Genomic DNA, 14,124 nt, shown 5'->3' on the forward strand with positions numbered 1-14,124 from the left:
CTGATCTACTATTTTCTAGGTAAGCATCGGTAAATATCATGTGGATTAATTTGTTGATAAATGTTCATTGCTGTGAATGTATTGATAATATTCTGTGGATTAATTTATAGCTATCTTTTTTTATGTGATTTATTTTAAATTTTAAAAAATATGAAATATTGAAAATTTTAATGTTGAAGTTGAATGAAATGTAAGCATACCTGTAGAGCAAATTGAGGATGTTTTGGATATTTTAGTTGGAGCTTTACTTGTTGAATTTGAATAAATTTTATATTTTTATTTGTATGATCGTATGATTGTATAATTTTTAAATATTTTATAAGTTATTATATAATTTTTAAGTATTTTTTATGAGACTTTGAATATGAGTTTCGGATCTCGAAATCGGATCCGGATATCTGAAATCCATTAGGATCCGGATTTGATACTTCAAGGCTAGACCCGTCGAATATTCGGATCCGGATCCGACACCAGTAACTAAGATCGAATCTGAATCTAAATATTCAGATTCCGACCCGAATCTGATCCGTTGACAAATCTAACTTTCACCAAACAGATTGTCGAGCCCGTCCATAAATTTATGATTACATTAATCGGATTAAGCCCCTCGATGTTCACCTGAACCCCGCATTGACTTAGATAGCCCAAAACAAGATGCTCCCGTAGATAGGTTGTTTCCCCTACTTTCTGCCTCCAATCCTACTTTTCACAATGAAAATGGATCAGCAATGCAGCAGTTAGGACTGACCTAGGATGTCAAACTCCATTTTGACCTACACTCACAAATCTGCTAATAGCTTTCATGATGCAATCTCCCAGCGAGCATCTGCACCGTCTTGAAATGCTATCTATTCCCATATCTGTCAACCGGGATTAAGAAATTGCGTGAAATAGCTTCTCTGGTATCGTCCTCATCCATTACAGACCTAAGCATGGAAAATGATGAAGAACCAAATAATTGCTTTTTTCGCTTGGTCCGAGTCCATTTCTCAAAACCTGTAATAAAAAAGCCATCAAACACTTCTCATCGACAAACTTGTGGACCATTATTTTATTGCATGTGTTCGTGGAGGACAGGATTCACTTTGAAAGCAATATACAACAAAAGTATCCATGCAATTCACATTTTTCACAGAACTATTCACCAACAACTTGATATGAAGTAACATGTCGTCTAGCTATCTGGTATCAGAACTATCGAACCAGAAGTTTTCCTTGCTTCAAGGTCAGCATGGACACGTGCTGCGTCAGACAATGGGTAGGTATGGTTGATGCGAACCCGCAGCACGCCAGATGCAATATTAGCAAAGACCTCCCCAGCAGCTTGCAGAAGCTCGTCACGGGTAGCAGTATAATGCATGAGACTAGGCCTAGTCAGGAACAGAGATTTCGGAGCAAGGTCGCTCAGTGGAACTGGATCTGGTCCTCCTGATGACTGCCCAAAGCTGACCATATACCCTCGTGACATCAAGCATGCCAACGATCCCTGCATACAAGAGAAGTCCCAAATGAGTTCCAGTTGTTATCACAATGTGTATTTCCTTTTACCACTCATAAAGGAAGAAACATAATTTTATTGAAAGATTACTTGAAATGAAACGTAATTTACTTATCAAGACAGTTTATCCTCAACCGGAACAGCACATGCCATTTCAGTTCTCCTAACTTTGATAGAGAATCATCATCCATGATGGTAAAAATAGAAAAGGCATGAAGTGGATTCTACTTTTTATACAATCATTATTCATCAGACCATATCTGTGAAGAGAAATATTTCAGCAAAAGTCGCGCAATCTACCTGGAATGTATCTCTTCCAACAGAATCATAGACAACATTAACACCTTTGCCAGAAGTTATCTCATTGACTTTGGCTACAAAATCCTCTTTTGTGTAAATTATGACATGGTGACATCCATCATCGGCCGCTTGAGATGCTTTTTCTTCACTTGAAACAGTTCCGATGATGGTGGCACCTAGGGCCTTTGCCCACTGGCAAAGTAGGGAACCAACACCACCCGCTGCAGCATGAACAAGAACAGTGTGTCCTGCTTCCACCTGCATTCCAAATATAATCAGAACCTTTTAGTTTACTTTGTATACAAATATAATCACTAATGGTTAAAATCAGAATATAATCAACATTATGCAGGTTAGCGTCAGTAAAGGTTAAAACAAAAACCAGTAAAATTGATGGAGAGAAGTATAATCATCACAAGAGCCATTCAGTGCCATTCAGATTTTAATTGATTGTGTGCCGTACAAATCAAGCCCAAGCACTCTTTACAGTAGAAATTGATCCGTAGCATATTTTGGGAGATCAAATAAAGGACAAGTGTAATTGAATGAATATGTTATATCATTTCATGTAAAAGGTCAATGTGGTCAGTTAGAGAAGTAACATTAGTAGTGCTATTCATTGAAATTGTATCCCATGGGGAAGCATGTAAACTGCCATGTAGCTTATGAGAATCCACAAAATGATGATGATGATTGTATTGGGTTATTGTGCACATGTTTTGTGTCCCTCTATAAGCAGGGAAATATGGTAAGGTCATGCTAGTAGTAGTATCTTTTTAAGAACATAGAGCCAGCAACAGCAGAGCCCCAGATAACTCCACTTAAAGTTGGCTCACAATGTATTTGTAGGAAGATGGTAGGTCATTAGAAGGGCACATGCAATGAAAATGGAGCTACTCAAATAATTATGCAAGAGATTACAAAATGTCTACAGACTCAGAATGAACAGAATCAACCTTGAAGCATTGGTGAAGTAGAACATAAGCAGTCATGCCCTTCAGCAGAACAGATGCCGCTATTTTATAATCAACTGCAGGTGGAACAGGAACTGCAACACTTGCAGGAAGAATCTGCTCTTCAGCATAAGAACCCATTGGATTGCCAGCATAAGCAACAATATCCCCTACTTTTCTGTCAGTCAACCCAGGGCCTACAGCAGTCACCACTCCCACAGCTTCCCTTCCTGAAAATCTAACCAGTGAGATCACAATAACATAACCAAGAGGGACTGAAAACAAAGCAACCACTGGCAAATAAGAAGCCATCATGATATCATACCAATACTTACCTATTGAACTCTTGCACCAAGTTATGGTAACTTGTAATAAGTGCAATTTCTAGGTCATTTTTTTATATTTTAGATAAACAACATTACGTGTCCATCCTTTGATGACAAAATTATGAAGAACATGGCAGAATGTCTGGCATTCATTTTTATTTCTTACCATATCAAATCTTAGAAAACTCTATCATTAGTTTATTGAAGCAGAATCAGTCCAAGGATCTCTAAGAGAAATGCCTGCCTACCTAACACAATTAGGAGAAAATCAATTTGGTTTAAGTGAAAAACCTTTTAGGGAGTAACTCTCATGGACAATTTGCTAGCTTGCTGCAAATAATATATGCAATTCAAACGCAAGTTGTACTTTTATAGCTAATTGAGGAAAGAAGAAGATGGAAGAGGAAATTTTCCCAAGACCATGATGGCCAATCTAATTGCAACATGAATCATAACACAAACAATTATCGAACAAAACAAAGCAATCAATAAATGGAGACTTTTATAAACATTCTTCGCATAAATTTGGTATAGGTTCTCTCTCTCACGCGCGCACACACACCCCAACATGTGCACAAAACATAATAAATGAAAACAACAAAAATTTAGATGCTATCTGGGTAGAGACCTGTAAAAATGGATAGCAGCTTCATGTATGTTTAAATAACACCATTATCTTCTGGTTCCCCCTCATTCTAGCCTTTCAACCTCAATCACGAGCCCATAAACAAATCTTCCCAAATATACAGTGATAAAGCCAAGCCATCTCCGGCAGTTCTCCCTCAAGTTCTGTAACATTCTAACTCTGACCTTCTAAATTTACCTAGATTAGCAGCCTCATCTAAATTATGCTTGCATCCCTTTCCATTAACCCAACATTCTGTATCATGCATGTAAAGATATTTCACAGTGATTTCAATGACCACGTAACCCTCAAATGAAGTCCTCTATGTGACACATGGAACTAATCCTTTTTGCGACACCCATATGTCCTATCTGTATACCCAAGCCAAGAAAACTCAAGCTAGCACTACGATACCTCTTTAAGCACAAGTCTGTTGCATGCTTAATTTCACCGTGAGTTCCATTTTATGTGCTCTTTTCTTGTCAGAGTAAATTTAACTGTTCATAAATATGAAGTTTTCTTAGTTGTTTTCAGTGATCTTAATTCCACGTTCACCCCCCCTACAAGATTTAACAACCTAAATTAAATCCAGCATCACATAAATCATGGATCTCTTAAGTACTAGGAGTTAGTGTATGTGTATTTAGCAGGTGTAAAATGGGAAAGGCTCTGACCTAAACTAGATGCCTTTTGCCATGAGAAACTAATTCTCTCCATAGGTCATGGTAGAAATTAGCTCATGAGAAAGGCAGTAACATACGGTTTGTCCACCAGTCTGCAATAGGAAAAGTGCTTCTGACCAAAGCATGTTTTGAACATGACAAGAATGCCCATGCCATGGAAAGTACATTAAATAAGCTTCCCCATGCATACAGAATCATCTCAAAAGCAGTTCAGAGACATATGCATAAACATCATGCATGTGCAGTGTTGAAGATTACAGATGACTGAATCCAGAAGTAGAGTCAAGTGCATTGTATCTATGTACCAATTTTCTAGATTTTTAAATATATCAAATCATCACTTAACATATGTATCTTTTTTCGCTTTGGTGATCCTTGTAAACAGTGAATTAATACCTCGGGAACTGGCTTTGGATCATCCTTCCTATCCTCCTTGTAGCAAAAAAGAATAAACAACATTGACTATCCTCCCCCTAATACTTCCAAATCTTTAGTTTCTTGAAATGTTGGAGAATTCTGCTTAAAAGAATACTCCTTAAAGGTTAGCAAAGTGGCATTTTCTTTGCGCACGTAATCCTTTGGTTTAGATGATGGGTTTTTAATTAAGTCAAGTGAAGGTGGTGGTGGCAGCAGCTGCTCTGATTGAGTAGGTGTTGTTGCTAGCAATTGGATAGGAATAAGCATGGCAAAATAGCTGATATAGGCACAACAACAACTATATTTCCATGGTTATTGTTTATCTTAGTGTCATATCAGTTCTAGAGAACACTGGGCCCTCATCAAACTCAATGTGTCAAGAAATGTAGGTACAGTTGGTAGTCTATAACCAAGAAAACTATGAACCTTGGTGCTTCCAATTTATGAAACATATAAGGTTCGATCTAGAGCACACAAGCATGGACAAAAACCTTCAAAAAAGTATACTTGGGGGTTCTTAAATAGCTGTTTACATGGAGATACAAAACGAGGAGGTGTTGTGAGTAAACAATTTAAAAATAAAACATTGAGACCCAATAACTATTGGGTATAGAGGCACACGCTAGAGAGTAACAACAATCCCAAAAACTGACCATTGCTTCTGCACAACCTGACCATACTGCTCTTTCTGAGAATAAGAAACTTCACGGTTGATGAGCATGATATTCACCCTGTCATCAATTTGAACAAGAACATATTTGTTTTGTTTTATACTAAAATAATTTTAAACTAGTAGCTGAATTTTTTGGAAAATTGAAGTGGTTCAAATTCATGAATAAGGGTATAATCACATATATCTACCATAATGATCAGCAAAAAACAAATGTACGAGCAATAGTCCTCAAAAGAAAAAAAATGGAGGATTTTATAAATCATTGAGAACAACTTCAAGAGGAGAAGTTACAGAAGATAACAATCTAAAAGATGATCACTGATTTTTAACTTAACTGAGATGGTTCACATAAACTTGACAATATATTCGACGTACGTGGAAGCAGCTGATGAGGAATAAGATTGCCACTGATACATGGATGACTAAGATGTTCATGTCAAACATGCACACTAGTACACTCATGACGAAAAGCATATGAAGATGCAAAGTCGTATTGAAAGCAGAGTGAAGAATGCAAAGGTCATCTATAGTTTTTGTGCACTCCAGACTCAGGAGTTCCCATAACAATGGTTCCTGGTTTGGTAAAAGGAATTGTTCCTTGATAAGGCAACAAGTAGAATGAAACTTGAAATAAAAATTATTATAAAAGATGGACAGAACAAAAGATTTTAGAAATTTGAGAAACATATAGAAATTTGTTTAAGATAAAAGAGTGATTATCCTATTGCGATTATTTTAAGAAGGGTTCTTTATCAATGACTAAACACCATCAAAAAGCTAACGCTCTTGTGATAATCTCACTACAGTTGCTGTCTCTAGTCTGAGGCCCCATCTTTTGTCATTCTCCCTCATGGTCTCAAAACTTGATCATGCTTCCTTTGCATCTCTCATTACTGCTCGTCTCAAGCACATCTCTGTAAGTGACTTCACCAGCCTTCCATGGAAGCTACAAATCTTATTTAAGCAACAACTAGTTGGCTCTTCCTCAGTTCCTCTCCTTCCAATTCAGTGAATATTACCACTAAAACCAGTACTCTGACCCTACCGCTCCAACCCCTTCATCCACTCCACATGTCATGGTCATGGAGGCCATGAGCATGTGACGGTAAGGTCATGGTCGAGGCTGCTACATCTATCCTACACAACCTCTTCTTCCCATCCTACCAACTCCAAACTCATCCTAGCAAATCTATAGCATAAGTGATCAGAATGCTATGCATTCCTATTGAAGTTTGCTTGATCTTAAAGATGATGTCGCTCTCTCTGCTTATGTGGCTGCATCCTCTACCTTCTTTGATCCCACTTGGTACCCAAATTATGTCGCCTCTCAGCATCTCACCAATGACATAAGCAATCTCAACATTGCTTCTAACCATACAAGTATGGATCAGGTTTTGATTGGCAATGTTACAAGTTTGACAATCACTGATTTTAGGTCTTCTTTTGTTTATACTTTTTATTGTTCTTTTATCTTAAACGATGTTCTACATGTTTCTAAAGTTTTCGAAATCCTTGTATCTATCCATTGACTAATACTTTTTTTGGTTTCACCTAATCAATTTCAGTGGTGATCAAGAAACTAGAGATAGTCTACACATTTGCAAGGAAGCTAGAGATAGTCTAGACTTTCTCAATTATGTTTCCTCAATGACTTCCTCTACATCTCCATTTGCTTTTTTATTCATGAGCATACCAATATGCACGTTTAACATGAACATTTCAAGTATTTCTTGTTGGTAGCTTCCAACTATGTCGAGTAAATATTTAAGCATATGCAAAATATGTAAATTAAGTAAAAGTCATCAATCACTCTTTTGATTGTCATCTTTGTTACTTCTCATCTTGAATTTATTCATAGCAATTTATGGGCACCTTCTCCAAGTCTTCCTTTTACAATTATTGCTACTAAAATTGTTTTATTGAGGATTAAGCATATATGGTTATACTCTTTTAAGCATGAAACAGAACCACCCTAAAAAAAAAAAAAATCCAATTGCTTGTCAAAAATCAGTGAAAACGGGTTGAATATTGAACTCTCACATATTTACTTGAAACTAATCAACCACCAAGTAGCTTATCCTAAAACAAAGAAATAGTTTATTCACAGATTATTGAGACTAGCCTTGCTCTCTTAGCATGTGCCTCTATAACTAATGATTATTAGGTCCTAGCATTTGAAACCACCATTTCTTATTATGTCATCTACCTAGAGGCTCTCTTGAAGCTCTTTAAAAATAACCCAAGTTATACCTCTTTGAATGTTTTTAGATGTGCTTGTTTCCTCGTGCTCCATCCTTACATGTCTTACAAACTAGAATCATGTTCGAAGCTCTATATTTTTTTCTTGGGCATAGCTAATACTCATAATGGATATATATACTTGGATTTGACTATGAAAAGCACATCAAGACCCATCCAGTTTGATGAGACCAAGTTTCCTTGTCCAGAATTTACATTACAACCACCACAACCAAGCAACTCTAGTATTGCAATTGTTTTTGGGTCCCATGTTATCTATTTTTCCATGCTCATCCCTTCTCCACTATCATATCCTAGAGCTCCAAAACACAGGCCATGATTGCTCAAGATTGAATATAAGGGCCGAGCTACCATTGTTGCAAAATCAACGTTGCTTGAGTCTCTTCTCTGTGACCTTGGATTATCATGTGGATGAGCTTTTCTTCTTAGATATCATCACCTTTTCTGAAACACCAATTACCAGATATCTTCACCTTTTTTTCTGAAACACCAATTACCATATTTCAAAGTACATCACCTTGACCTACATCCTTTATAGCCAAACTTGTACCACATCAAAAGGCCATGACAATTCATAGCAGTAATGGCCCCATAAATTTTCTCTTTCCATCATTTATCATCACAGGAATTGCAAAAAAGACGAGCAAAAGAAAATCTACCTGGAGTAAAAGGCAATTCTGCTTTGTATACTCCTTTGCGGTAATACACGTCGATGAAGTTGACACCGATCGCTTTGTTCTTCACTCGGATCTCCCCCTCCTTGGGTTCTCCAATCTCCACATCCTCCCATTTCAAGACCTTCTCACCCACCAAAAGAAACGAAAAATAAAAGTCAGACATCAAAAATCCGCACACACCGATCGGAATATAGAAGCAGAATTTTCCACTGAATGAGCCGCAGAACACGACATAATTTCAACAAAAAAAAAAAAAAGTCAAAAAAGACCGGGAGAGGAAGGGTAGGGTTTGGAGAGGAGAGCTTGCCTCGGGGCCACCGAGCTCGTGGACTCGAATCGCCTTCACCATCTCCGCCGCTGCCGCCGAGGCTCTCAAGTTCCGGATGGTGGGTTTCAGAGGGGAGAAGATTGGGCGAATCTTGTAGCCAAGTGGAGTGGGTTTCAGCGGCGGCAGCCTACTATTACGACCAAAACGAAAGTGGTTCTTCAGGTTGATAAAGACCCTGAGCGAGCTCATCGTCTCCATCAACCAATCCGACATGACTCGACGTTTCTAGAAAACAAACATATATTACTTGCTCATCTAGTGCAGTAGCGCGAAGCTCCGGACTTCGACAAAATTCTGAATAAAACTTTATCCAGAAAAAAAAAAAAAAAAGAAAAAAAAGACTTTTTTTTGGTAAAAGAAAAAAAAAATTTTACATCACTAAAATAGTGCACCACGGGTCATCCATTCAACCAAAAAAAAAAAAAAGATGGACGTGGTCCAGTGGGTAACGAGATGATCCTGTTTTTCGAAAAAAATTTTATAATTAAATCGGACATGAAAAAAATTATAATATATATAAAAAAAATAATTATATAATATTTATTTAAATTATTTAAATATTTTTAAAATTTATTTATTTTTTATACGATCATTCATTTTTTGATAAATATTTTTGAAGTATGTCCAACCATAATTCTTTTCGTAATCGATTTGATTATAAAAAATTATTTTTTAATAAAATATATATGATATAGGATATAATTTTTTATACTGAAATATCTATTGTGCAAATTTGATAGAATTGAGATTTTAAGGGAACATGATTGTGATGCTTACGGTTACAAAGAATATTATTCTAGAGTGCATAATATTTTTTACACTCCTATTTCTACAGAATTGTATTTGATTGAGTTCATCAAGTAGGAAATGTATTTTTTTTTGGTAGAAAAGTAAGAAATGTATTGGATAGCAAGTAATGACGACTTGCAACTGCAACTACTTTCAGAGGGAACGGATGAGAGCAGATTAATATTCTTTGCTTTTGGTAAACAGAGTAGATTAATATTCAATGGAGGGCATGGAAATGTGATACGCACCACAATTAGTCCTCTTATCGAGTGGTTTTCAGCAGTAAATTCCATCACTTTTCTCTACGTGGGTTACGTCTAGTTTTTAGATTGTACAGGTTTGAGATGCATACGTAGGGCTATCTTGTTAAGGTTGCTTTGAGCGGGCACTGGTGGATCTTTGCTAGACTCAATTTTCCAAAGAAGTTGTAACTTGTCTCTTTTTACTCTTCTTTTCTTCGTAAAGATCTAAGTTTACGATTTATAAGTTCTTTCTTCATGTGCTTACTCATAGATTCCATCTTCTTTCTTATTTATTTCCTTGTATAAATTTTTCATTTTTGGACATGCTACTTCTCTATATATTAAGAATGTACATTGCCTATATCAGGAATATACAGAATATTAGGAATGTACATTATCTAAAATATTTTTTACAATGGCATGTTACAGAATATTAGGAATGTCCATTGTCTAGAATATTGTCTAGAATATTTTATAATTACTATGGTATGTTTTTGAATTGGGAGGATCACGTGATTGATACCGTGATCTCTCCAATTTCCTGCCTGTTTCTCTCTTTTTCATCTCTATATATGGATGTATATATCATAGTGAAATACAATGAAGAGATCTTCTCCACTTGATTTTTTTTATGTTTCTCCTCCTTTTCCTGCATCTCTCGGGCTTTTCTTTTACATGGTATCAGAGCAGGGTCGCCATTGATCCAAGTCTTTTCCTTGATTAAGCGCTTACAGCAGGTTGTTGCTGGAGCGTCCTCTTGCACGTAGCTGGAGGCAAATAGTTGCTACATCTTGTCCTCATCAACATGTCCGATAAAATCGATCAGAGCACCACAATCGAATCTATGGTGGATGGTTCGTCATCGACCTTAAATACTGCGCATGATCCGGCATCTCCCTATTTCATCTCACCTTCAGAGAATCCTGGGAATGCCCTTGTGACATCTCTACTCAAGGGACCGAACTATCCTGCATGGCGAAGGGCCATTATCACTGCTCTTCGAGCCAAACGAAAAATTCGGTTCGTTGATGGGACACTTGCACGACCTATAGATGGATCGCGGGATCATTTTCTCTGGGATACGTGCAATTCAATGATGATGTAATGGATCTACAACTCTATTGTACCAGAAATCTATGACAGCATCTCTTTTTTTGAAAGTGCTCGAGATATTTGGGTCGATCTTGAGGAAAGATATTCTCAAGGCAATGCTCCTCGCATTCATGAGTTAAAGACTCAAATCTGGAGTTTCAGGCAAGGCAATGATATGACTATTACCGCTTATTATGCCCATCTTCGTGGTTTGTGGGAGAAACTTACGGCTTATCCCAAGGTGCTGACTTGTTCGTGTGGAGCCACTAGAGAGATCCAAGTTGAGAAAGAAGAAGAGAGACTACATCAGTTTCTTTTTGGTCTCAAGGACTCCTACGACACGTTGCGAGATCAGCTGCTGTCCATGGAGCCATTACCAACAGTTAATAAGGCATATGCCTTATTGATTCGAAGTGAAAAGCAGAAGGAAGTCGCCGCTGTTCGAATTTCTCAACCTGAAGCCGCGGCTCTCGCTGTTAAGCCCATGATAGAAAGGGCGAATAAAGAGATCGGCTCCAAGGAAAGAAATAAAAAATATTTTCGATGCGACCACTGCAAGAAGACAGGACATACCCGTGATAGATGCTTCGAGCTAATCGGGTATCCACCTGGATGGCAATCCAAAGATCGAGTTAAGGGTAGAGGCAATGGAGCCGAGACCGGTAGTTAGCACCAAGGAGGGGTTGCCGTGAATGCTACTACACCATTGAATACAGACAGAATCTCTCCAATACCGGGTCTTTCTCCTATACAATATCAGCAACTTATTTTCTTTCTTGGACAAGATAAGACTCAAAGTGCCGTAAATTTTGTTGGTAAGGCCTCTCTTGATTCTTTTCATCATTCTTGGATCCTTGATAGTGGTGCTTCCGAACACTTAACCTTTTGTAAGTCCTTTCTTCATGATATTGAACCTCTTGACAATGCACTCCCAGTTACTTTACCTAATGGAGTCAATATGCCTGTACATTCATATGATGATGTTACTTTGACCAATGATATTACCTTGCACCGTACTTTATATGCTCCTAATTTTACTTGCAATCTTGTTTCAGTAAGCAAACTTGCTCGAGAACTTAATTGTGCTGTTCTTTTCTTTCCCACATTTTGTGCTCTACAGGACCCTACCACGAGGAAGCTGATTGGATTGGGTGAACTCCGAGATGATCTTTACTACTTCAAAGGCTTGGCAATACGTCCTACACGGACAAATAAAGTCAATATTTCGATTAATCTCTGACATGCTCGGTTAGGACATTGCTCTTACAAGCATTTGAAACTTGTTCCTTTTCTTTCAAATACTTCTTTTGATTCCATAAATAATTGTTGTGACATTTGCTATCGTGCAAAACAGACAAGAAAGCCTTTTTCCTTGAGCATTAATAAATCTGCTTCACCATTTAATTTAGTTCATATTGATATATGGGGACCATATCGCACCTCATCACACATGGGAGCTCATTTCTTTCTCACTGTTGTTGATGATTGCACAAGGGCTACTTGGGTTTATCTATTACAAAGAAAATCTGAGGCATACCAATGCTTTGTTAATTTTCATGCTATGGTCAAAAATTATTTTGATGCCAACATTAAACATATACGTAGTGATAACGCTCAAGAGTTTGTAACCGGACCATTGAAATCACATCTTCTAGAACATGGGATTATATCACAAACTTCTTATATTGGGATACTAGAACAAAATGGGGTGGTTGAGCGTAAACATCGACATCTATTAAATATTGCCCGTGCTCTAAGATTTCAAACCAACTTACCTGTGTCATTTTGGAGAGAATGTGTTTTGACTGCTGCCTATTTAATTAACTTAACACCTACACCAAAATTGAATGGCAAGAGTCCCTACGAACTCTTATTTCATAAACCACCCACCTATGATCATTTGAGAGTTTTTGGTAGCCTTTGTTATGTGCATGAGACGTCCAGTGATAAATTTCAACCTCATTCTCGTGCTTGTGTGTTCGTTGGATACCCTCTTGGTCAAAAGGGTTATCGTGTATATAACCTTGAAACTCATGAAATATTTACTTCACGTGATGTTATCTTTCATGAGAAGACGTTTCCTTATTCTCAAACATTACCTTCCTTTTCTATTATACCTTCTTTTTCATAATCAAATCAGACTGATTATGATGTGGGATTTCCTTTGGCAACCAATAATTTACCTCATGTACCTAATTTGAGTTAGACCCAAGGACAGATTTCAAACCCTATTCCTTCTCATGAGTCAGATCAAACACAAACCAATTCCATTGATTCGAACCAAATGTCAAGTTTGAACAGGACTCTTGATGCAATCGATACTATCTCTCCTGAGCAGGTTTCACCTTTTAAGACCATTGGACCTAATTCACGACCCGTCAGAGATAGGAAGCAACCCGTTCGATTACAGGACTATATTGTCGATGCCCCAAGAGTGGGGAGACCTCCGGACACATCCGCCAATTCAGTGATCTCAGGTAAGCCTTATCTTATTTCTTGCTACCTCACTTATTCTAAGCTTAATGCTTCCCATCGAGCTTTTATTTCAGCTATTACCTCTCATAAAGAACCTAAAACCTTTTCTCAAGCCGTAAAGGATCCTAAGTGGCGAGAAGCAATGGGGGCTGAGCTCACTGCTCTCCAGCAAAATGGCACTTGGACTTTGGAGCATCTACCACTCGAAAAGAAACCCATTGGATCGAGATGGGTATACAAAATTAAATACAAGGCCAATGGTTCTATTGAGCGATACAAGGCTCGATTAGTGGTAAAGGGATATACACAAATAGAAGGCCTTGACTACACCGAGACTTTTGCTCCGATGGCTAAATTGACTACAGTACGGTATCTCTTAGCTATTGCTTCCGCTAAACATTGGCAGTTACATCAGTTGGACGTCAACAATGCTTTCCTTCATGGCGATCTTCATGAAGAAGTATACATGACACCTCCGTCAGGATTTCTAAAACCAAGTGATACACGTGTTTGTCGGTTGCGTAAGTCTCTTTATGGACTCAAGCAAGCGTCAAGACAGTGGTTTGGAAAGTTCTCCCACTCCTTGCTCCAATATGGTTGTACTCAATCTAAAGCCGATCACTCTCTATTCATCAAACAGGATGAGGACTCTTTCATTGCCATTCTTATTTATGTGGATGATATGATTATTACAGGGAATAACCCTTCGAAATGTCAGGCACTGAAACAATATTTGCAAGACAAGTTTCACATTAAAGACCTGGGCAACTTAAAATATTTTCTTGGA

General features: G+C 37.6%; 2 protein-coding genes across 2 annotated transcripts; one reads left to right on the forward strand and one right to left on the reverse strand.

Annotated features, from left to right (window-relative positions):
- Positions 1 to 1,027: 1,027 nt before the first annotated feature.
- On the reverse strand, positions 1,028 to 8,977 carry LOC105043688 (uncharacterized). Its single transcript, XM_010921347.3, has 5 exons — positions 8,719 to 8,977; positions 8,394 to 8,532; positions 2,755 to 2,981; positions 1,799 to 2,056; positions 1,028 to 1,486 (listed from the first exon to the last, which is right to left on the reverse strand). The coding sequence occupies exons 1-5, from the start codon at positions 8,950 to 8,952 to the stop codon at positions 1,175 to 1,177; spliced, it is 1,170 nt and encodes a 389-aa protein (XP_010919649.1). The 5' UTR covers positions 8,953 to 8,977; the 3' UTR covers positions 1,028 to 1,174.
- A 1,637-nt stretch (positions 8,978 to 10,614) lies between these two features.
- Positions 10,615 to 11,532, forward strand: LOC140857259 (uncharacterized). Its single transcript, XM_073256024.1, has 2 exons — positions 10,615 to 10,871; positions 11,025 to 11,532. Exons 1-2 carry the CDS (start codon positions 10,615 to 10,617, stop codon positions 11,530 to 11,532), a joined length of 765 nt encoding a protein of 254 aa, XP_073112125.1.
- The last annotated feature ends 2,592 nt before the right edge of the window (positions 11,533 to 14,124 follow it).

This window comes from Elaeis guineensis, chromosome 4, assembly GCF_000442705.2.
Source record: "Elaeis guineensis isolate ETL-2024a chromosome 4, EG11, whole genome shotgun sequence".
NCBI lineage: Eukaryota > Viridiplantae > Streptophyta > Magnoliopsida > Arecales > Arecaceae > Elaeis > Elaeis guineensis.